The sequence below is a fragment of the Natrix helvetica genome, assembly GCF_964273705.1.
Source record: "Natrix helvetica genome assembly, chromosome: 12".
NCBI lineage: Eukaryota > Metazoa > Chordata > Lepidosauria > Squamata > Natricidae > Natrix > Natrix helvetica.
In genome coordinates, this window is record NC_138556.1 from 19218772 (window position 1) to 19235207 (window position 16436).

At 49.8% G+C, this 16436-nt stretch overlaps 1 protein-coding gene across 3 annotated transcripts in view; it reads left to right on the plus strand.

Annotated features, from left to right (window-relative positions):
* SIN3A (SIN3 transcription regulator family member A) overlaps positions 1-12470 on the plus strand; it is a 36979-nt gene extending 24509 nt beyond the window's left edge. For all 3 annotated transcript variants that reach the window (XM_081964980.1, XM_081964978.1, XM_081964979.1), the window contains exons 12-21: positions 475-591; positions 1329-1567; positions 2001-2184; positions 3181-3742; positions 5033-5202; positions 5949-6122; positions 6493-6585; positions 7064-7158; positions 7571-7778; positions 8870-12470. In XM_081964980.1, coding sequence (XP_081821106.1) covers positions 475-591; positions 1329-1567; positions 2001-2184; positions 3181-3742; positions 5033-5202; positions 5949-6122; positions 6493-6585; positions 7064-7158; positions 7571-7778; positions 8870-9100 — 2073 coding nt within the window. In that variant the 3' untranslated portion in view covers positions 9101-12470. The remainder of the gene's footprint in view (positions 1-474; positions 592-1328; positions 1568-2000; positions 2185-3180; positions 3743-5032; positions 5203-5948; positions 6123-6492; positions 6586-7063; positions 7159-7570; positions 7779-8869) is intronic.
* The last annotated feature ends 3966 nt before the right edge of the window (positions 12471-16436 follow it).

Sequence of the window (16436 nt, forward strand, 5' to 3'; positions counted from 1 at the left end):
AAATATTTATTGGGTGCATTATTAGGCTGGCCTTAAAAACACAATTTTTAAAGCCTAGCCCATTACGGGGTACACTTCGTAAACTATTTCATTTTAATGTATGCCGATTAGTGTACATTCAAAGAGACAAAAGTTCATAGTATTCCTGTAGTATCTCAGCAGGAGTCCTTTTTCCACCCACAAAGGGGCGCCCTTGTACAGCTGACCATTCTCTTGTGACAAACTACCATATTCCTTGATGGTGACCTGACTAGCAATGTCCTCTCTGCAGTCTGATAAGCCTTTTTTCCATAGCTGCTAGAATAATGTTTTATCTTACTGGCAGTAACAATCTCTCTCTCCCTCCCCCTTCCCTTCCCTTTCTTTCTTCTTTCCGTCCTTCTCTTTCTTTCTTCTTCCCTCTCTCTCTCTCATTCTCCCCCTCTCTCCGCCCTCCTCCTTCTCTCTCTCTCTCTCTTTTTCCCCGCTGCTCAGGTTTTGAATGACACCTGGGTCTCCTTCCCCTCCTGGTCCGAAGATTCTACGTTTGTGAGCTCGAAGAAAACTCAGTACGAAGAGCACATCTACCGATGTGAGGATGAACGGTTTGAGGTAGGTCAGACAATCCTCCAGGCCCTGGTTGTCCCAAAGATGCTTTTTTTCAAGAGGCAACTGGACTTACTTGTTTTTTCTTTTGAAAATATTTTGTATCTCTTCCAAGAAGCTTCTTCAGCTCTGACTGGATGGCGGGGAAGGGAAGGATTGATACTCCTTGCAGACAGCTGGTCATTTGCATCCTTTTAGAGGGTCGTTGAGGCTTTTTGGAGGCTTTATCCATGTTCTCAGGGTCATCTTGAGTGGTGCAAATGGTTCCTGTAGTCTGCAATTTTTTTCCCCTCTGGAAACCCATTCCTACTCCCACACCATTCAAAGGATGTTCGTCCCAAATTGTACAGCTAAAAGTCTGTAGAGATTCTCCGTCCTCCAGATTATAGTTGTCCCAAAGGTGCTTTTTTCCTTTTCTTTCACGAGGCAACTGGACTTTCTGTTTTTTCTTTGAAGACCTTTCGCTTCTCATCCAGGAGGCTTCTTCAGCTCTGACTGGATGGTGGGGAATGACCTCATTGGCCTTCCAAAAGGATGCAAATGACCAGCTGTCTGCAAGGAATATAAATCCTTCCATTCCTCACCAGTCAGAACTGAAGAAGCTTCTTGGATGAGAAGCGAAACGTCTTAAAAAGAAAAACCAGAAAGTCCAGTTGCTTCTTGGGAAAGCAAAATCGCCCTGGGGTCCCAATTCCAACGTCAACTTGCATTATGAGCTCCCTTCCCTCCTCCTCCTTTTCCAGCTGGACGTGGTCCTGGAGACTAACCTGGCCACCATCCGCGTCTTGGAAACGATACAAAAGAAGCTCTCCCGCTTATCGGCCGAAGAGCAAGCCAAATTCCGCCTCGACAATACCTTGGGGGGCTCCTCTGAAGTCATCCACCGCAAAGCCCTGCAGAGGATATACGCGGACAAAGCTGCCGACATCATCGACGGCCTTCGGAAGAATCCAGCCGTGGCTGTCCCCATTGTGCTGAAAAGGTACCCGGTCATTGGGGGAAACCAATGCAGAGGAGCGTTCGAATGGAATGTAAACAAAATTACGTTGAAAGATTGCGGTGTTGAGGACAAACGCTAGGCAAGCTTTGAGGTATTCTGAGGTCTGAGGCAGGGGTGTCAAACTCAAGGCCCACAGGCCGGATCCAGCCCACAGGGGGCTTAGGTTCTGGAGAACCGGTAGTGGAAACTTTGAGTAGTTCAGCGAACCAGCAAATACCACTTCTGGCTGGCTTCAGAGTGGGGAAGGAATGGGGATTTTACAGTATCCTTCCCCTGCCACACCCACCAAGGCACGCCCACAGAACCGGCAGTAAAAAGTTTTTGAATCCCACCTCTGTACCAAATGTCCTAAACCAAGAGGTCTCTCTCTCTCTCTCTCCCCCCCCCCACGCCCACTTCTTCCTCTTCCTCTTAGGTTGAAAATGAAAGAAGAGGAATGGCGGGAAGCCCAGAGGGGATTCAACAAAGTGTGGCGGGAACAGAACGAGAAATACTATTTGAAATCCCTGGACCATCAAGGCATCAACTTTAAGCAGAACGACACGAAGGTCTTGCGGTCCAAGAGCCTGCTCAGCGAGATTGAGACCATCTACGACGAGGTACGTTGGAAAAGTCCACCAAACGTTCCCTTCCGCGGTAACTTTCCGATAACGGGGTTTTGAAAAGGTTGAGGAACATCAAAGAGCTGTAGGATGCTTGTCCTTCGACTTGGGGGCAATTGAGGGAAGCAGTAGAACCTCTTGTAGAAAGAAGTTGTCCTTCAGCAATTTGTAGCTGGAGAAAGAGAGAAGGATAAATAGACAGATTGGGGGTGGGGAGATATAAATATTCAATGACAGAGAAAGGGGAAGAGAGGGAGAGAGAGAAAGACAGAGACAGAAAGAGGGAAAGAGAGAGAAATAGACGGGGCAAGATAATAGATGGATGGATGGACAGACGGATGGATGGAGAAAGGGAGAAAGTCAGAGTGGTAGAGAGACAGACAGACAAAGGGGGAAGAGAGGAAGAAAGAGAAAGACAAATAGCAAGATGGGAAGACATAAATAGATGAAGGAAGAGAGTGATACTGTATGTAAATAGACAAAGACAGGGAAGAGGGAGAAAGAGAAGGGAAGAGAGGGAGAAAGATAGACAGAGGGAAAGAGAGAAATAAATGGGAAGAGAGAGAGATAAATAGACAAAAACCGAAAGTGGGGAAGAGAGGGAGAAAGATAGAGAGATAAATAGCCTGGGGGGGGGAGAGAGATGGGGAAAGAAATAGACGGGAAAGAGAGAGATACTGTATATAAATGGACAAAGACAGAGGGGGGAAGAGAGGGAGAGAGAGAAAGACAGAGACAGAGAGAGAACGACAGGGAAATAGACAGGGGAAAGAGATATAAATTGAGAGGGGGAGGGAAAGACAGAAAGAAATACAGGGAAAGAGAGATGAATAGACAGGATGAAGAGAGATACTATATATAAATAGAGAGAGAGAGATAAATAAATAAAGAGAGTGATGAAGAGGGGAAAGAGAGATAAATGGAGAGTGGGGAAGAGGGACAGACCGACTGCCTTGAGGACGATTTCAGACTCTTCGTTTCCTGGGTTTTCAGAGGCAAGAACAAACCTCGGACGACAGCAGCGGCCCTCACCTCTCTCTGGCCTACGAGGACAAGCAGATTCTGGAGGACGCCGCCTCCCTGATCATCCACCACGTGAAGCGCCAGACGGGCATCCAGAAAGAGGACAAGTACAAAATCAAGCAGATCATGTACCACTTCATCCCGGACCTTCTCTTCGCCCAGCGAGGGGAGCTCTCCGACCTGGAGGAGGAAGAGGAGGAGGAGATGGACGTGGACGAAAACTCCGGGGCGGTGAAGAAGCACAACGGGGTGGGGGGCAGCTCCCCCAAAGCCAAGCTGCTCTTCAGCAGCACGGCGGCTCAGAAGCTGCGCAGCCTGGACGAGGCCTACAACCTCTTCCACGTCAACAACAACTGGTACATCTTCCTGCGCCTCCACCAGATCCTTTGCCTGCGGCTGCTGCGGATATACAGCCAGGCCGAGCGGCAGATCGAGGAGGACAGCCGGGAACGGGAGTGGGAACGGGAAGTGCTGGGGGTGAAGCGAGAGAAGAGCGACAGTCCAGCCATCCAGCTGCGCTTGAAAGACCCCAGTGAGTGTGTTCTGACCCAGCTCCCCAAACACGGCAAACCCTCTTGAGGTTAACTCAAAGATTCCTTCATTAGGAGCCCCGGCAAAAAGGTTCTCTCTCACCGCAGGCTAAAGAGTCCGTCCGGCAGGGAGATGAGTAGTTGTCTGCCACATCTATTCATCTGTGCCCACTGCCTTTTATCCCCAGAGCTAGGGTGGGGCTTCCCTAGCAGCGGTGGCTTTTCCGTCCCAAGGACCGGCCCATAGATTTCCACTGTTCTCCTCTCCTCTCCTCTCTCTCTCTCTCTCTCTCTCTCTCTCTCTCTCAAAGCTCCATTCCCTCTTCTGAAGCCCCATCCGTGGGATTCAGGCACCACGTGAAACCACGTCCCCTCTGATCCACAGGAATCCTCCCTCCACGGAACCAGTCCCTAGTGTCCCAAAAGGTTGGGGGCCACCAGCTTAACGACAGTTGGAAGTTACGACAGACCCCTCAATAGGCACTTAGGACCCACTTCCGGTGGCTGCGAGATGGGATGGGGGGGGGGAACCTGGGTCCCACAGTCACCTGGCCATAATTTATAAAAATAGTACCGTATATTTCGGACTATAAGACACACCGGTGTATAAGATGCACCAAGATCTCGAAGAAGTAAGTAAGGAAAAAAAGTTTTTGTCCTCCTCCGCCCCCAGGATCACTCTGCAGGCTTCAGCAGGGCCGGAGGAAGCCCGTTTTTCACAAAAATGAGGTGCGGGGGTGGGGGCTTTGGGAGGCCAAAAATGGCTGCATTTGGTGTATAAGACGCACCAACATTTCCACGCTCTTTTAGGGGGGGAAGGTGCGCCTTATACTCTGAAAAATATGGTGCTTGTTTGTGCCAAGGAGCCCTCGGTGTGCTTGCAAAACAACAGAATGAAATGACAACGCTAAAGTGCACAGCCGATGAAACAGGGAAAGTAACAAATAATAATAAAAGGGGTCGAAAATAATGCTGCAGCCACACCTCCTATTTATGATTTTTTTTCTTTTCTTTGGGGGGAGGAAACGGGCTTTTATTTCTGGTTCTTGGCCCAAATCCTGGATAGCAAACCATGGGTTCTCTGAGCAGATGCCATTCAAAGGGGATGATGACACTGGACAGGCTTTTTTGCAACTGTCACAGTTAACAACTAAATTGCGCAGGCAACGACCTGGGCGCTTCCAGCATCTCCGCTGCTTCTGTTTCGGTGAGGCCAAAGCCCTTATAATGAGTTTGGTCTGTCTCTCCCCCCCCCTTTCCTTCCTCCCCCCCCCCCCCCCCTTCAATTTCAGTGGACATCGAGGTGGAAGACTACTACCCTGCTTTCCTGGACATGGTGCGGAATCTCCTGGATGGCAACATGGACTCCTCCCAATATGAAGACTCCCTGCGCGACATGTTCACCATTCACGCCTACATCGCCTTCACCATGGACAAGCTCATCCAGAGCATTGTCAGACAGGTGATTCGGGGGAGAGGGACAGAGAGAGATGGAGGGAAAAGGGAGAGAGAGGAGGGAAAGGAAAAGAAGGAAAGTGGGGGGGGAGGGAAAGGGAGAGAGGAAGGATGGAGGGGGAGAATGGGAAAGAGGGAGGGAGGGAAAGGAAAAGGAAAGTGTGGGGAGAGAAGGAAAGGGAGAGAGGAAGGATGGAGGGGGAGAATGGGAAAGAGGGAAAGAGGGAGGGAGGGAAAGGAAAAGGAAAGTGTGGGGAGAGAAGGAAAGGGAGAGAGGAAGGATGGAGGGGGAGAATGGGAAAGAGGGAAAGAGGGAGGGAGGGAAAGGAAAAGAAAGAAAGTGTGGGGAGAGGGAATGGGAGAGAGGACGGATGGAGGGGGAGAGTGGGAAAGAGGGAGGAGGGAAAGTTGCAGCCACTGCTGGGCTGCCGCCCCCTCCTCGTTGCTCTAACGGCCGGCTCCTGGATCCAGCGTGGCGTGGCAGGAACAAAGCCGCATTGGTGGCCTGGAGGAAGCATCTGCTCTGCTCCGTGCCCTGTTTGTCCCCGGGGCAGAGGGAAGGGAGGTTAGAAGTTCAGCCGAGGGAGCTATTTCTGCCTAGACATGTTGCCTGCTGGCACGGGCTGGCCTCGGGCATAGCATCTGCACCGTACGGAGGAAGAAAGCATGCAGCTGGTGCTGGAATTTCAAGAAAGTCAATCTTCTTTCTCTGTCTCTCTCTCTCTCTCTCTCTTTTAAAAACATTTTTTTCAGCTCCAGCACATAGTGAGTGACGAAATCTGCGTGCAGGTGACCGAGCTCTACCTGTCTGAGAGCCACAACGGTGCCACGGGAGGGCTGCTGACCTCACAGCCCTCTCGCTCCCTGGTGGAAACGGCCTACCAGCGCAAAGCCGAGCAGCTGATGCAGGACGAGAACTGCTTCAAGGTGAACCAGGAGCCTTGCTGGCCCTTGGAAGGAGCAGGGTTGCTTTCTAGAAGGGGAGGGACGAGGCTGATCTTTCCCCTCCAAAGGTGCATTTAACACTCCCAAAGTCCATTTATGGGACTCCGGCTGTAGAGAATGCGGCCTTCGGGGCCCAGATATCAAAGGGATTCAACAAGAGTTGGAAGGGACCTTGTAGGTCACCCCCCGCCCAAGCAGAAGACCCTACCCCATTTCTGACAGAGGGCAGTCCAGCCTCTCCTTGAAAGCCTCCAGGGACGAAGCTCCCACAAGATAAACGCCCTCCCCTGATTGATCAATGCTTCTCTTTGATCTGACCGAAATAAGAACGGCGTGTGTTTTTGTTGTGTAGATGATGTTCATCCAGAGCAGAGCCCACGTTCAGTTAACCATTGAACTGCTGGATACCGAAGAGGAGAACTCCGACGATCCCGTTGAGGCGGAGGTAAGGGTGGGCTGTGGCCCGTTAGCGGTTTTTGCTGTGTTTTGGTTCTCAATCACACGAGCGTTTTGAAAAACCCACAACTTCTGAAGGAAAACCGTTCCGTTGGTTCATTATTCTCACCGTTAGGAAATTTCTCCTTAGTTCTAGGCGGCTTCTCTCCTTTAATTAGTTAAAATTTAACGAATTGCATTTTAGGAAGGCAACAGAAACACCACTTGGGAGTTTATTTACTTTGGGGATAATGTTTTCCTTTCAAAACGCAAATGTATCTCAGAAATGGGGCGTTGGAGGCATTTCAAAAGAGATCTCAAATTTCGTGGAATGTCAAAATAAAGAAAACGCTTTCAGACTTGCAAGATTCTGTTCCTGGAGCCTGACAGTAAAGGTGGGGTTAGGATTTCATATGGCAGAAAAGCTGTGATTTTTTTTCCTCATCTTTAGAAGGAGTTGACTAATCGTCTCTCGGTTCCCTTTCCAGCGTTGGACAGATTACGTGGACCGCTACGTTAACTCTGACTCCACGTCTCCCGAACTGCGGGAACAGCTGGCCCAGAAGCCGGTGTTTCTGCCCAGGTGAGAGAACACAGCCTGTCCTTCACCCCTACCCAAAGCACCCATTGCGCTGTTTTTGAGGCCTGCGTTGCCTCTAGCCACAGTCCGCCCCGCTCTGCTGGGCTGGGGAGGGGGAAATGGTGGAGTCCTTGGTGCTTTCTGAGCGTGGTGAAAGGTTTCCCGGAGGGAGGGGCTTGCATTCCAGAACAGCAAGGGTCGCACAGTTTAAATTGCTTGTGTGTGAGAAAGAGGGTGAAGACAGTTCCTCCTCAAGAGTTCCCAGAGACTTGGGTTTTATGCTGCAAAGACTCTGCTTTTCGGTTCGGCAAGATTTCCATCTATGGGTGATGGAAAGATAAAGGAAACTGCTTAGACCAGAGCTGTCAAATTTGCACCCCGGATGTGTGATGGGGGGGCTGTCTCTGCTTCTCAGGAACCTTCGGCAGATCCGCAAGTGTCAGAGAGGCCGGGAGCAGCAGGAGAAGGACAGCAAAGAGGGTCTGGGCAAGAAGCCCCTGGAGAACGTGGAGAGCTTTGACAAGCTGGAATGCAAGTTCAAGCTCAACTCCTACAAGATGGTCTACGTCATCAATTCGGAAGACTACATGTACCGGAGGACCGCTCTGCTGCGCGCCCATCAGGTCAGCCCGGAGGGGGGAAGCCCATGAGCCCCATCCTCTTTTGGGGGGGAGGGGCACCTTGGGAGGGTGGTTGTTGGGGGCGTCAGGAGGTGGGGAAGGAGCCTAGGGGATAGGGCCACCCTGTGCAACGGTCAAGTCAAGCTACACCACAAGACTCTGGGAGGTGGGAGTGTCCTCCTCTCTTCCCTTTGCTCTTCTCCCACGTCCTTTTGGGGGGTTTTCCTTGGGATTTAAAACCACACTGGCGGTTTTAGGCCTCAAACAACCGCTGCCCCACGATTTCTGTCTGAAAATGCAAGGGGGAGGGAGAGAGAGAGAGGATGGAAGGAAGGAAGGAAGGAAGGAGAATTCTGGGAGTTCAAACCACGTAACCTTTCTGAGGTTGAGAAACAAAGCGTCAGGGTTCCAAATAGCATCCGAAACTAAATCAGAGTCCAAAGGATTGCTCAAAGTCCCAAATGATGAAGAGAGCCATGTTGGCACATCTGGGAAAACCTGAATCTGAAAGCTTCCCGGTTTTCCCCACCCAGTTGAAACTTCAAGATCTTGCCCCAACACCCACAAGCCCATCCCATGGTCCAATCTCCCACTGCCATGAAGACAGATTCCTCCCATCCAGTTCCTGTCAGGTGCAAAGACAAAGGATGACCTTGGCTTTCTAGGAAGAATTTTGCTATGGCTACATATCATCTAACTCCATTTCCCCACCATAGAAAATGCAGAGCAGAATAATAGAAAGTTTGGCAGGCCGAAGATCCAAAAGGAAAGATGGCGGCAGGCCTAACACACAAATCTAAAACCTTTTATCACTGCTCCTGCTCTGTGCTGCCCATCATCTCCTCTTTGCCTTTATTTAATGGACCGGGGCGAACGTAGTTTCACCAATCAACATTGTCTCAAAGTGCCACCTTTCCCCCCTCCCCATAATTGGCACCCCTTTCAGGTTAGCACCCAAGTCCTGTTAGATGATGATCATCAAGCACAGGGTCAAGATTCCTAGGATCCGGTCCACGCTGGCTTGACCGCTTGCAGCCCCACGGGGGAATTTTCCGCCAAGCCAAGATGTCACCCTCCCTTCCTTCCCCCCATAGTCCCACGAGCGAGTCAGCAAGAGGCTGCACCAGCGTTTCCAGGCCTGGGTGGACCGGTGGACGAAGGAGCACATCACCCGGGAGATGGCGGCCGAGACGAGCCAGTGGCTGATGGGCGAAGCCCTGGAGGGCCTGCTGCCCTGCACCACCACCCGCGAGGCCGAGGACTTGCATTTTGTGAGCATCAACAAATACCGCGTGAAATACAGCACAATCTGTAAGACGCCCTGAACGCAGGTTGCGGGGAGGGAAAGAGGGAAAACGAAACGCGTTTGGTTGGAGGGGAGGGGAGAAGCGCCCTCACACACACACACACCGCGGGAGGGCAGTGCGGCGCGGGCCAAATAAGGAGGACGGCTTCGTCTCCCCGTTTCCCCCCCCTCCTTCGCGCGGCTCCGCAACCTGCCACTTCCGACCGGAGAGACGTCCCGGGGCCTGTTTTCCAATTGGGTCTTGTGGAACTGAAGCCGGCCCGGCAGCCAGGATCAGCGCCCGCGGGCACAGAAGGTCCGTGAGTCGCCCGAGGGGAGACGCACCTGGCCTGTCTACCCACCAGCAGCAGCAGCAGCCCCTGACCCCCTTCGGGTGCTTTGAGTAGCTCGACGAGACTCTTGGTGCGTGGCATATATCCCCCCCCCTTCTCCCCCTCCTCGTCCCCTTCCTGAAAGACATGAGTTTTAAGGCCAGAGAATCTTTTAAGGAACGCCTTAAGGAGTGCGGCGTCCCCTCGTCTCCACGGGACTTGGTGGGGCAGACTTTTTGCAAACTTTCAGCCGCTTCCTGAGTTCTGCAGACCCACCGGGGTGGGGGGGGGCGGGGGGATCAGACCCCTGGGCATCTACGGGTCTGCCGTTTCAACTTTTCCTTCTCATCCGTTGCGTTCCTGTGACCGGGGACTCCTCCAGACGTCCCTAAACACCGATTAAGATCAGTCTGTTCTTTCTAGTGCCAGTGGAACTACCGTTTTATTTGGGTTTTATTATTATTATTATTATTATTATGACTATTATTATGTTTTGTACCTGCTTGTTTACTAGGCTCTTAGTGCCATGCACCAGCTGTCCACACAAACACACACACACTCTTTCTCTCTCTCTCTCTCTCTCTCTCTCTCTCTCTCTCTCACACACACACACACACACACACAATCTTCTCAGTCACACATGCACGCTTTGACAATAGCAGCCACAACCGATTTTAAACCGGTTCTTCGCCTTCCGCTCCCCCCCCTTCTTCCTAGTTGGTTTTCTTTTTTTTCTTTTTTGTAAATAAATGTACATATTTGTCAATTTTTGTTTTTTTTTTTAATTAAAAGAATAAGTGTGCTTAACGTGCTAGTACAACTCTTACTAGCCTCCCCCCCCCCTTTTTTTTTTTTTTGGAGTTGCCAGGTGGCTTCAGGGTTTTTAGTACCTTAACAGACAGAGAGCGGGCGAAATCATTTTATTACACTTTCTACCAAAGGGAGTTGCCATTGTAATGCTTTTCGTGCGGAAGGTTGTTTCTCTCTTCTTCTTCTTTTTTTTTTTTTTGTAAAAATAAATGAAACCCCCTCCCTCCTTCCCCCCCCCCCCCCCACACACAAACACACAAAGAAATGAACAATAAGGAGAAGGATCTTAGTTCTTCCTGGGGAAGGCAGACAGGGCTTGCCTGGACCCTTCGCTCTGTTCTGAGAGGTTGCTTTGGAGAGGAGATCTGTTGGAGATCTACTCATCAGGGAGAATCTACCTGATCACAGGTGGGGGGGGGGAGTGAGAACAGACACATACCTGCAGCTCAACACATTTCAAGCCGCTGTTGAATAAGACAAAAATCTACTGTCTATATAAACCCAGGTTTTTTTTTTTTTTTAAATCTCACTCTCGTTTTCAGTTCACGTTTTTGGGTGGGTGGGCTTTGTATCCACCAACAGCGTCTTCCAACCAGCCAATATCACACTTTGGGGGGAAAGAGAGGCTGGGCTCCCTCGTTGAGGATGATGGGGGATTTTTTTGTATGACTTTCTCTCTTGCTTTTGGGGAAATAAAAACATGGTTAAGTTAACAAACCAGCATTTTAACAGAGCTGTATTCCTCTGCGTGGGGACAAGCCCAGAAATATTGAAAGACGGTGAGACTCATCAGCTAGCCATGCCCTTACTGGGATTCGTGGGATTTGGGCATACCAGGTGCTTTGACATAACACTTAAATCATTTCCATGGCTCAGCTGATAAGGGAGGAGAGCTTGTGGCTTAGAGGCTAATACAACTGCCTAATATGTAAAAACAGCTCAGGTTCAAATCCCAGGAAGGGTATGGCTACCTGATGAGAGCTAAATAGCTTGAAATAGATCTATACTAGTATCCCTTTATTTATTTATCACACAAATGCAACACACATATATATTGCAAAACTGCCCTAGAAGTTGTGAGCAGTTGGTGTGTTAGGTTTCCGAAAGATGCCCTAATTAATTCACATACAAATTCTTTATGATTTGACAGAGTGGCTTTGTGGTTTTCAAAAAGATGGGTTTCCCTGCACATGGGAGTGGGGGGCTGGTTTTTCCTTACACACACAAACACAAACACACGGACACTCTCAGAGAGAGAGACACACATACACACACCTAATCAGTCCGGCAGTCTCTCAGAACAGCCTGGTGATGGTCCAAGGCAACGGGACGGAAAAGAGAGCAGGCACCTGCGGGAATTCTCTCACGCTACTGAAAAAAAGGGGAGGGCTTGGAGTTGGTAGGCGGGAGGTGGGGGGAGAAAGACTCCCCAGGGAAGAAGACGGGGCACAGCAGTAGCAGTTCCTCCAAGCCAGAATCCAATAAGCAAAATCTTGAGTATGCCAGCAATAAACTTAACCTCCCCCCAGGCTCCCATCCCGGCCTTGTAAATAGGAAGAGGTTGGGAAGGGGCTGGGGGAGGGGGGATCTCGGCAGGGCCATTGCGGAGTCCCCCACGCGGCCTGTGTGCTTCTTCCCTCTGCTCCGCTCTCAGAACCATCTCCGGCGCTTCTGTCCCGTCTCCCGCTTCTTCATGGGGGGGCTTCCAAAAAACAAGAACGTCTTGCCCTGGTTTTCTTCCATGAATTTCACCCAAGATTTTCCTTGAGCAGGGCAGACAAAAATCAGGGCAGAATCCTTGCATCTCCCAGGTCTGGGGTTGTGGGGGACAATCGCCTTCAAGTCTACTGAAACTCCAGACTTCCCTCTAGTGGGGGGGTCTCCCAATGTTGCTTTTCTCTCTCCCCCCCCCCTTCTCCGGTCCCCATCATCCTGGTGTCTGACATCTAAGATCCAAGGTCCAATCCTGGCCTGTGCCAACAGCAACACAAGGTGTTCCTTCTGATTTTAAAAATGGCTTTTCGTATTCTGTAATGTGCTTCTTCTTCTCCTCCTCCTTTCTCCTCCTCTTCCTCTTCTTCTCTTTCTTTCTCCTCTTCCTGTTCCTCCTCCTCAGCCTAATCATCCTCCCCCTTCTTACTTACTTCTCTTCTCCTCCTCCTTTCTCCTTTTTTCTCCTCCTTTTTGCCACTTATTCATGTGATGATTTCTATACAGATGTTGTAAACTTGACTGTAGTGCAGTATGTCCATTAAACTATCAGGGCTACTTGTGTTTTATCTATGTCGGTCGTCCTTCCTGATCGCTCCCGGTCAGCCACCAGTTCTTCACTGCCAGGATCCGAAAAGTACGTAGTCGGGTCTCTCTTTCATTCAGACGCGGCACCTTTGGTGTGCGCAGGACTTTGGCGCCAGCAATGATTCTCTTCCGGTTCAAAAGCTAAGATAGTTTTGCAAAGAATGATGGTTGGTTCTGGTTTCTGCGCTACTGAGATGGAGGCTCGTGTATTTCTTGAATTCGTTGACGTTGTTATAGCTATCCATGCTAACTGGTTCTGTTATTTGCCTCCCCCCACCCTCCAAGGAGGTGGACAATGAGTAGAAGGTGCTAAACTGCAGGTTCAGAAATCCACCTAAGACCATCCGTGTCTCATAAAGCAAGGGTTTGGGGGGTCATGCATCATAAAGTAAGGGTCTCATAAAGCAAGTCTTCCATTATTTGAGGTGCTGCCAAAGAGAGGAGGGGGTCAAGCTATTTTCCAAGGCACCCGAAGGCTGGACAAGGAATAATGGATGGAAACTGACCAAGGAGAGATTCAACCTAGAAATAAGGAGGAATTTCCTGACAGGGAGAACAATCAACCCATGGAACAGAAGTTGCCTTCGGAAGTGGTGGGAGCTTCATCACTGGAGGCTTTCAAGAAGAGACTGCCAGAAATGGTGTGGGGTCTCCTGCTTGAGCAGAGGTTTGGACTAGATGACCTACAAAGTCCCTTCCAACTCTGTTCATCTGTATTGTCTTGTTGTCTTCAACCTTGGCACCTTTACAATTTGTGGACTTCAACTCCCAGCTCTGCTGGCTGAGGAATTTTGGGAGTTGAAGTCCACAAGTCACAAAGCCGCCAAGGTCAGACACCCCGTCATAAAAAAAAAACACCCCAGACCCACAGGAAGGTAGCTCAGCCCATGAAAGACGTCTCAAACGGATTTCATTTGGTCTTGTTGGAGCTATCCAAGGTCCTGCAGCTTCTACCTGATCGTTGGACTTCCCTGCCCCACCTGAGGGATCGATTCTCCACTGTTCCGTCCTTAGATATTCCAAACTTAAAACAGGCCACATTTTGGTGTAAGGTTTTTTCCTGGCTACCTGTCTTTTTTTTTATAACTCTGGTGTTCACTGTATTTAAACCGTGATCTACATCACTGCTGAAGGTGGCTAAGAGGCTGGGCTTGTCGATCAGAAAGGTCGGCAGTTCAGTGGTTCGAATCCCTAGCGCCGGGTAACGCAGTGAGCTCCTATTACTTACCCCAGCTTCTGCCAGCCTAGCAGTTCGAAACCACGTAAAAAATGCAAGTAGAAAAATAAGAGCCACCTCTGGTGGGAAGGGGACAGCATTCCGTGAGCCTTCGACGGTGAGTCATGCCGGCCACATAACCATGGAGACGTCTTCGGACAGCGCTGGCTCTTCGGCTTTGAAGCGGACATGAGCACTGCCCCCTAAAGTCGGGAACGACTAGCACATACGTGCAAGGGGGACTTTTTCCTTACAGCACTGCTCGTAGTAAACATGAGGTTGATTGTTTCGTTGCAGACGTTTCATTACCCGACTAGGTAGCATCTTCAGTGGCCGGGTGGTGTTGACAGTGATCCTCAGCTACTGATGATGTTACCTTGTTGGGTCCTGAAACGTCCGCAAGCAAGCTCAGAGAGCACCAAGGGCCCCGCAGCACAAGCTGAGCTTGAGACCTTCTCTCCCATTGGTGCATAGCGGTTCATTTGCAAAATTCCTTGAGATCCGTGGCTTCCCTTTGCTGTTTTATGTTCGCACCACTGGAGCAGCTGGCCAATTTAGGGGAATATGCCTTAAAAGGATATTCGTATGGCGTGTGAATAAGTTACCTAAACTTGATGGGGACATCCATGTTTTTAAAAGGAACTGGGTATATCTAGTTTGATGAAAAGAAGGACCAGGGGTGACATGATAGCAGGCTTCCAATATTCTCCAAAGAACCTGAAGGCAGGACAAGAAAGAACGGATGGAAACGGATCAAGGAGAGAAGCAGCCTTAGAACTTCCTAACAGTGAGAACGGTCAACGGACTAGCTTGCTTCTAGAAGTTGTGGGTGCTCCATCCCTGGAAGTTTTGAACAAGACATCAGGCCGCCATTGGTCTGAGAATAATCTAGGATCTCCTGCTTGAGCAGGGGGTTGGACTAGAAGACCTCCAAGGTCCCTTCCAACTCTGTCGTTCTGCGAAAGGGCATTTGAGAGCGCCTGTCAATGGGACTTCAGAGAGGTCGCAAAGTATAAGCATAATCTTTATTGTCATTGTACTTAAGTACAACGAAATTGGTTGGAAAGCCAGCAAAATTCCCCTTTATTTTTCTCCCCGTTCGGCTCCACAGCTGAAAGGATTTTAATAAGGACAGGATGGAGTTGCCAGCAGGGTGGGTGTGCGCCGAATTTCGATGGACTTCATCCAGTGTGAACGCAGCCCATAAACCTCAGCATGCAACTCGAGTGTGCACCAGGCACAATGTGAATCCAAGAGCAATATTGTTTTGTTTGCCTTGGGATGAGAGAGTTGGGGTGGTTTCTCTCTCTCTCTCTCTGTTGATGTGGAATCCATTTGGAAACATTTCCGAATCCTTCTGCACATTGGTGAACTTAAATACCAGCCTGGCAATTATTATTATTATTATTATTATTTTGGGTGGGAGCATGTGAAACAGTCATACAAATTCTGGCCCAGTGTCCTTATCTCTTAAATTAGGTCAGCTTCTGAATGGCAAGCTTGGGGTGAAAACACACACACACACAGCCCATAAAATATAATTGCTGAGTTCGAAGTGTCCATAAAATTAACGTGGCCTGAATGGATTCAGACTTAATTTAACAGGCCACTGCCTCGGCTGTCAGCATGTGCCCCGCAACCGTGTGCCAAATTAGCCACGGAGGGGGTCCCCTTTTCATGAAGGAATTGGGGTCGAAGGCAGATGAAGCAGGCGATGGTCCTAATGAGGGAATGTCACACAATTAAGGGAGATGCCCCCATCATTTCTGTATGAATGCTGCTGCCTTAAAAAAGAAAAAATCATGAAAAGGAAAATATTGTGCTGAGCTTTCGTTCTGTGGCCAAGATCCGAAGAGACTCTTAGCAGCTTCCTCCGATTCAAAAGAGTTTGATGGTGAAGGGGATCGTTTCCATAAAAATTAAATTGTTGGTCAAGTGTTTCTCTTCCCCCCCCCCCCATTCAAATGTCTGGAAGAGAAATAAGATCGTGGGGGGGGGGACGTGTGCTCCCCCAAATCACCGCTACAAGGTTCCTAAAACAGTTTCCAGCTTGGAAATGTCTATGGCAGAGATGGCGAATCTTTTCAGCACCAAGTGCCCAAACTGGAACCTCCGTGCATGCAGACCGAAAATGTGAAGACCAGCTGGCTGGTGCGTGCATGCCTGTTTTGGGGGGTGTTTTTCGGGCCATTTTCACGCTGTTCTTCTGTTTTCAGCCCCAAAAGAGCCTGAAAACAGCCCAAAAAACCCAGCCCGAAAATGGCTTGAAAACAGCCTGGAAAATGTCCTGGTTGTTGGCTGTTTTTCAGGCCGTTTTCCGGCAATGCGACACCTGCAAAGACCAGCTGGCCAGTGTGCAGGTGCCTTCCGGAAACCAGAAGAGCAGCTGGCGATGGCGCTCGTGCCCACAGAGGGGGCTCTGTGTGCCACCTTTGGCATGCGTGGCATAGGTTCGCCATCACGGGTCTATGGGATAGAAGCAGATAAGGGGGGGGGGCGCTGGGGAATAATTGCATCAATTAGCTTGAAGGCATTTTTTTGTCATGGCCAACGTGATTCTCATGCGTGTGTTTCTCCGCCTGGAGAAGAGAAATCCTTCACTGGCACATTTGTACCTTTTATTAAATGCCACGAGACCATTGAAAATGTTTCCTTAAGTTGCTGGTTTTCTCTATTCAGGAACTTTTCCTATAAAAGGCTGTCCTGCACAGGTGAACCGC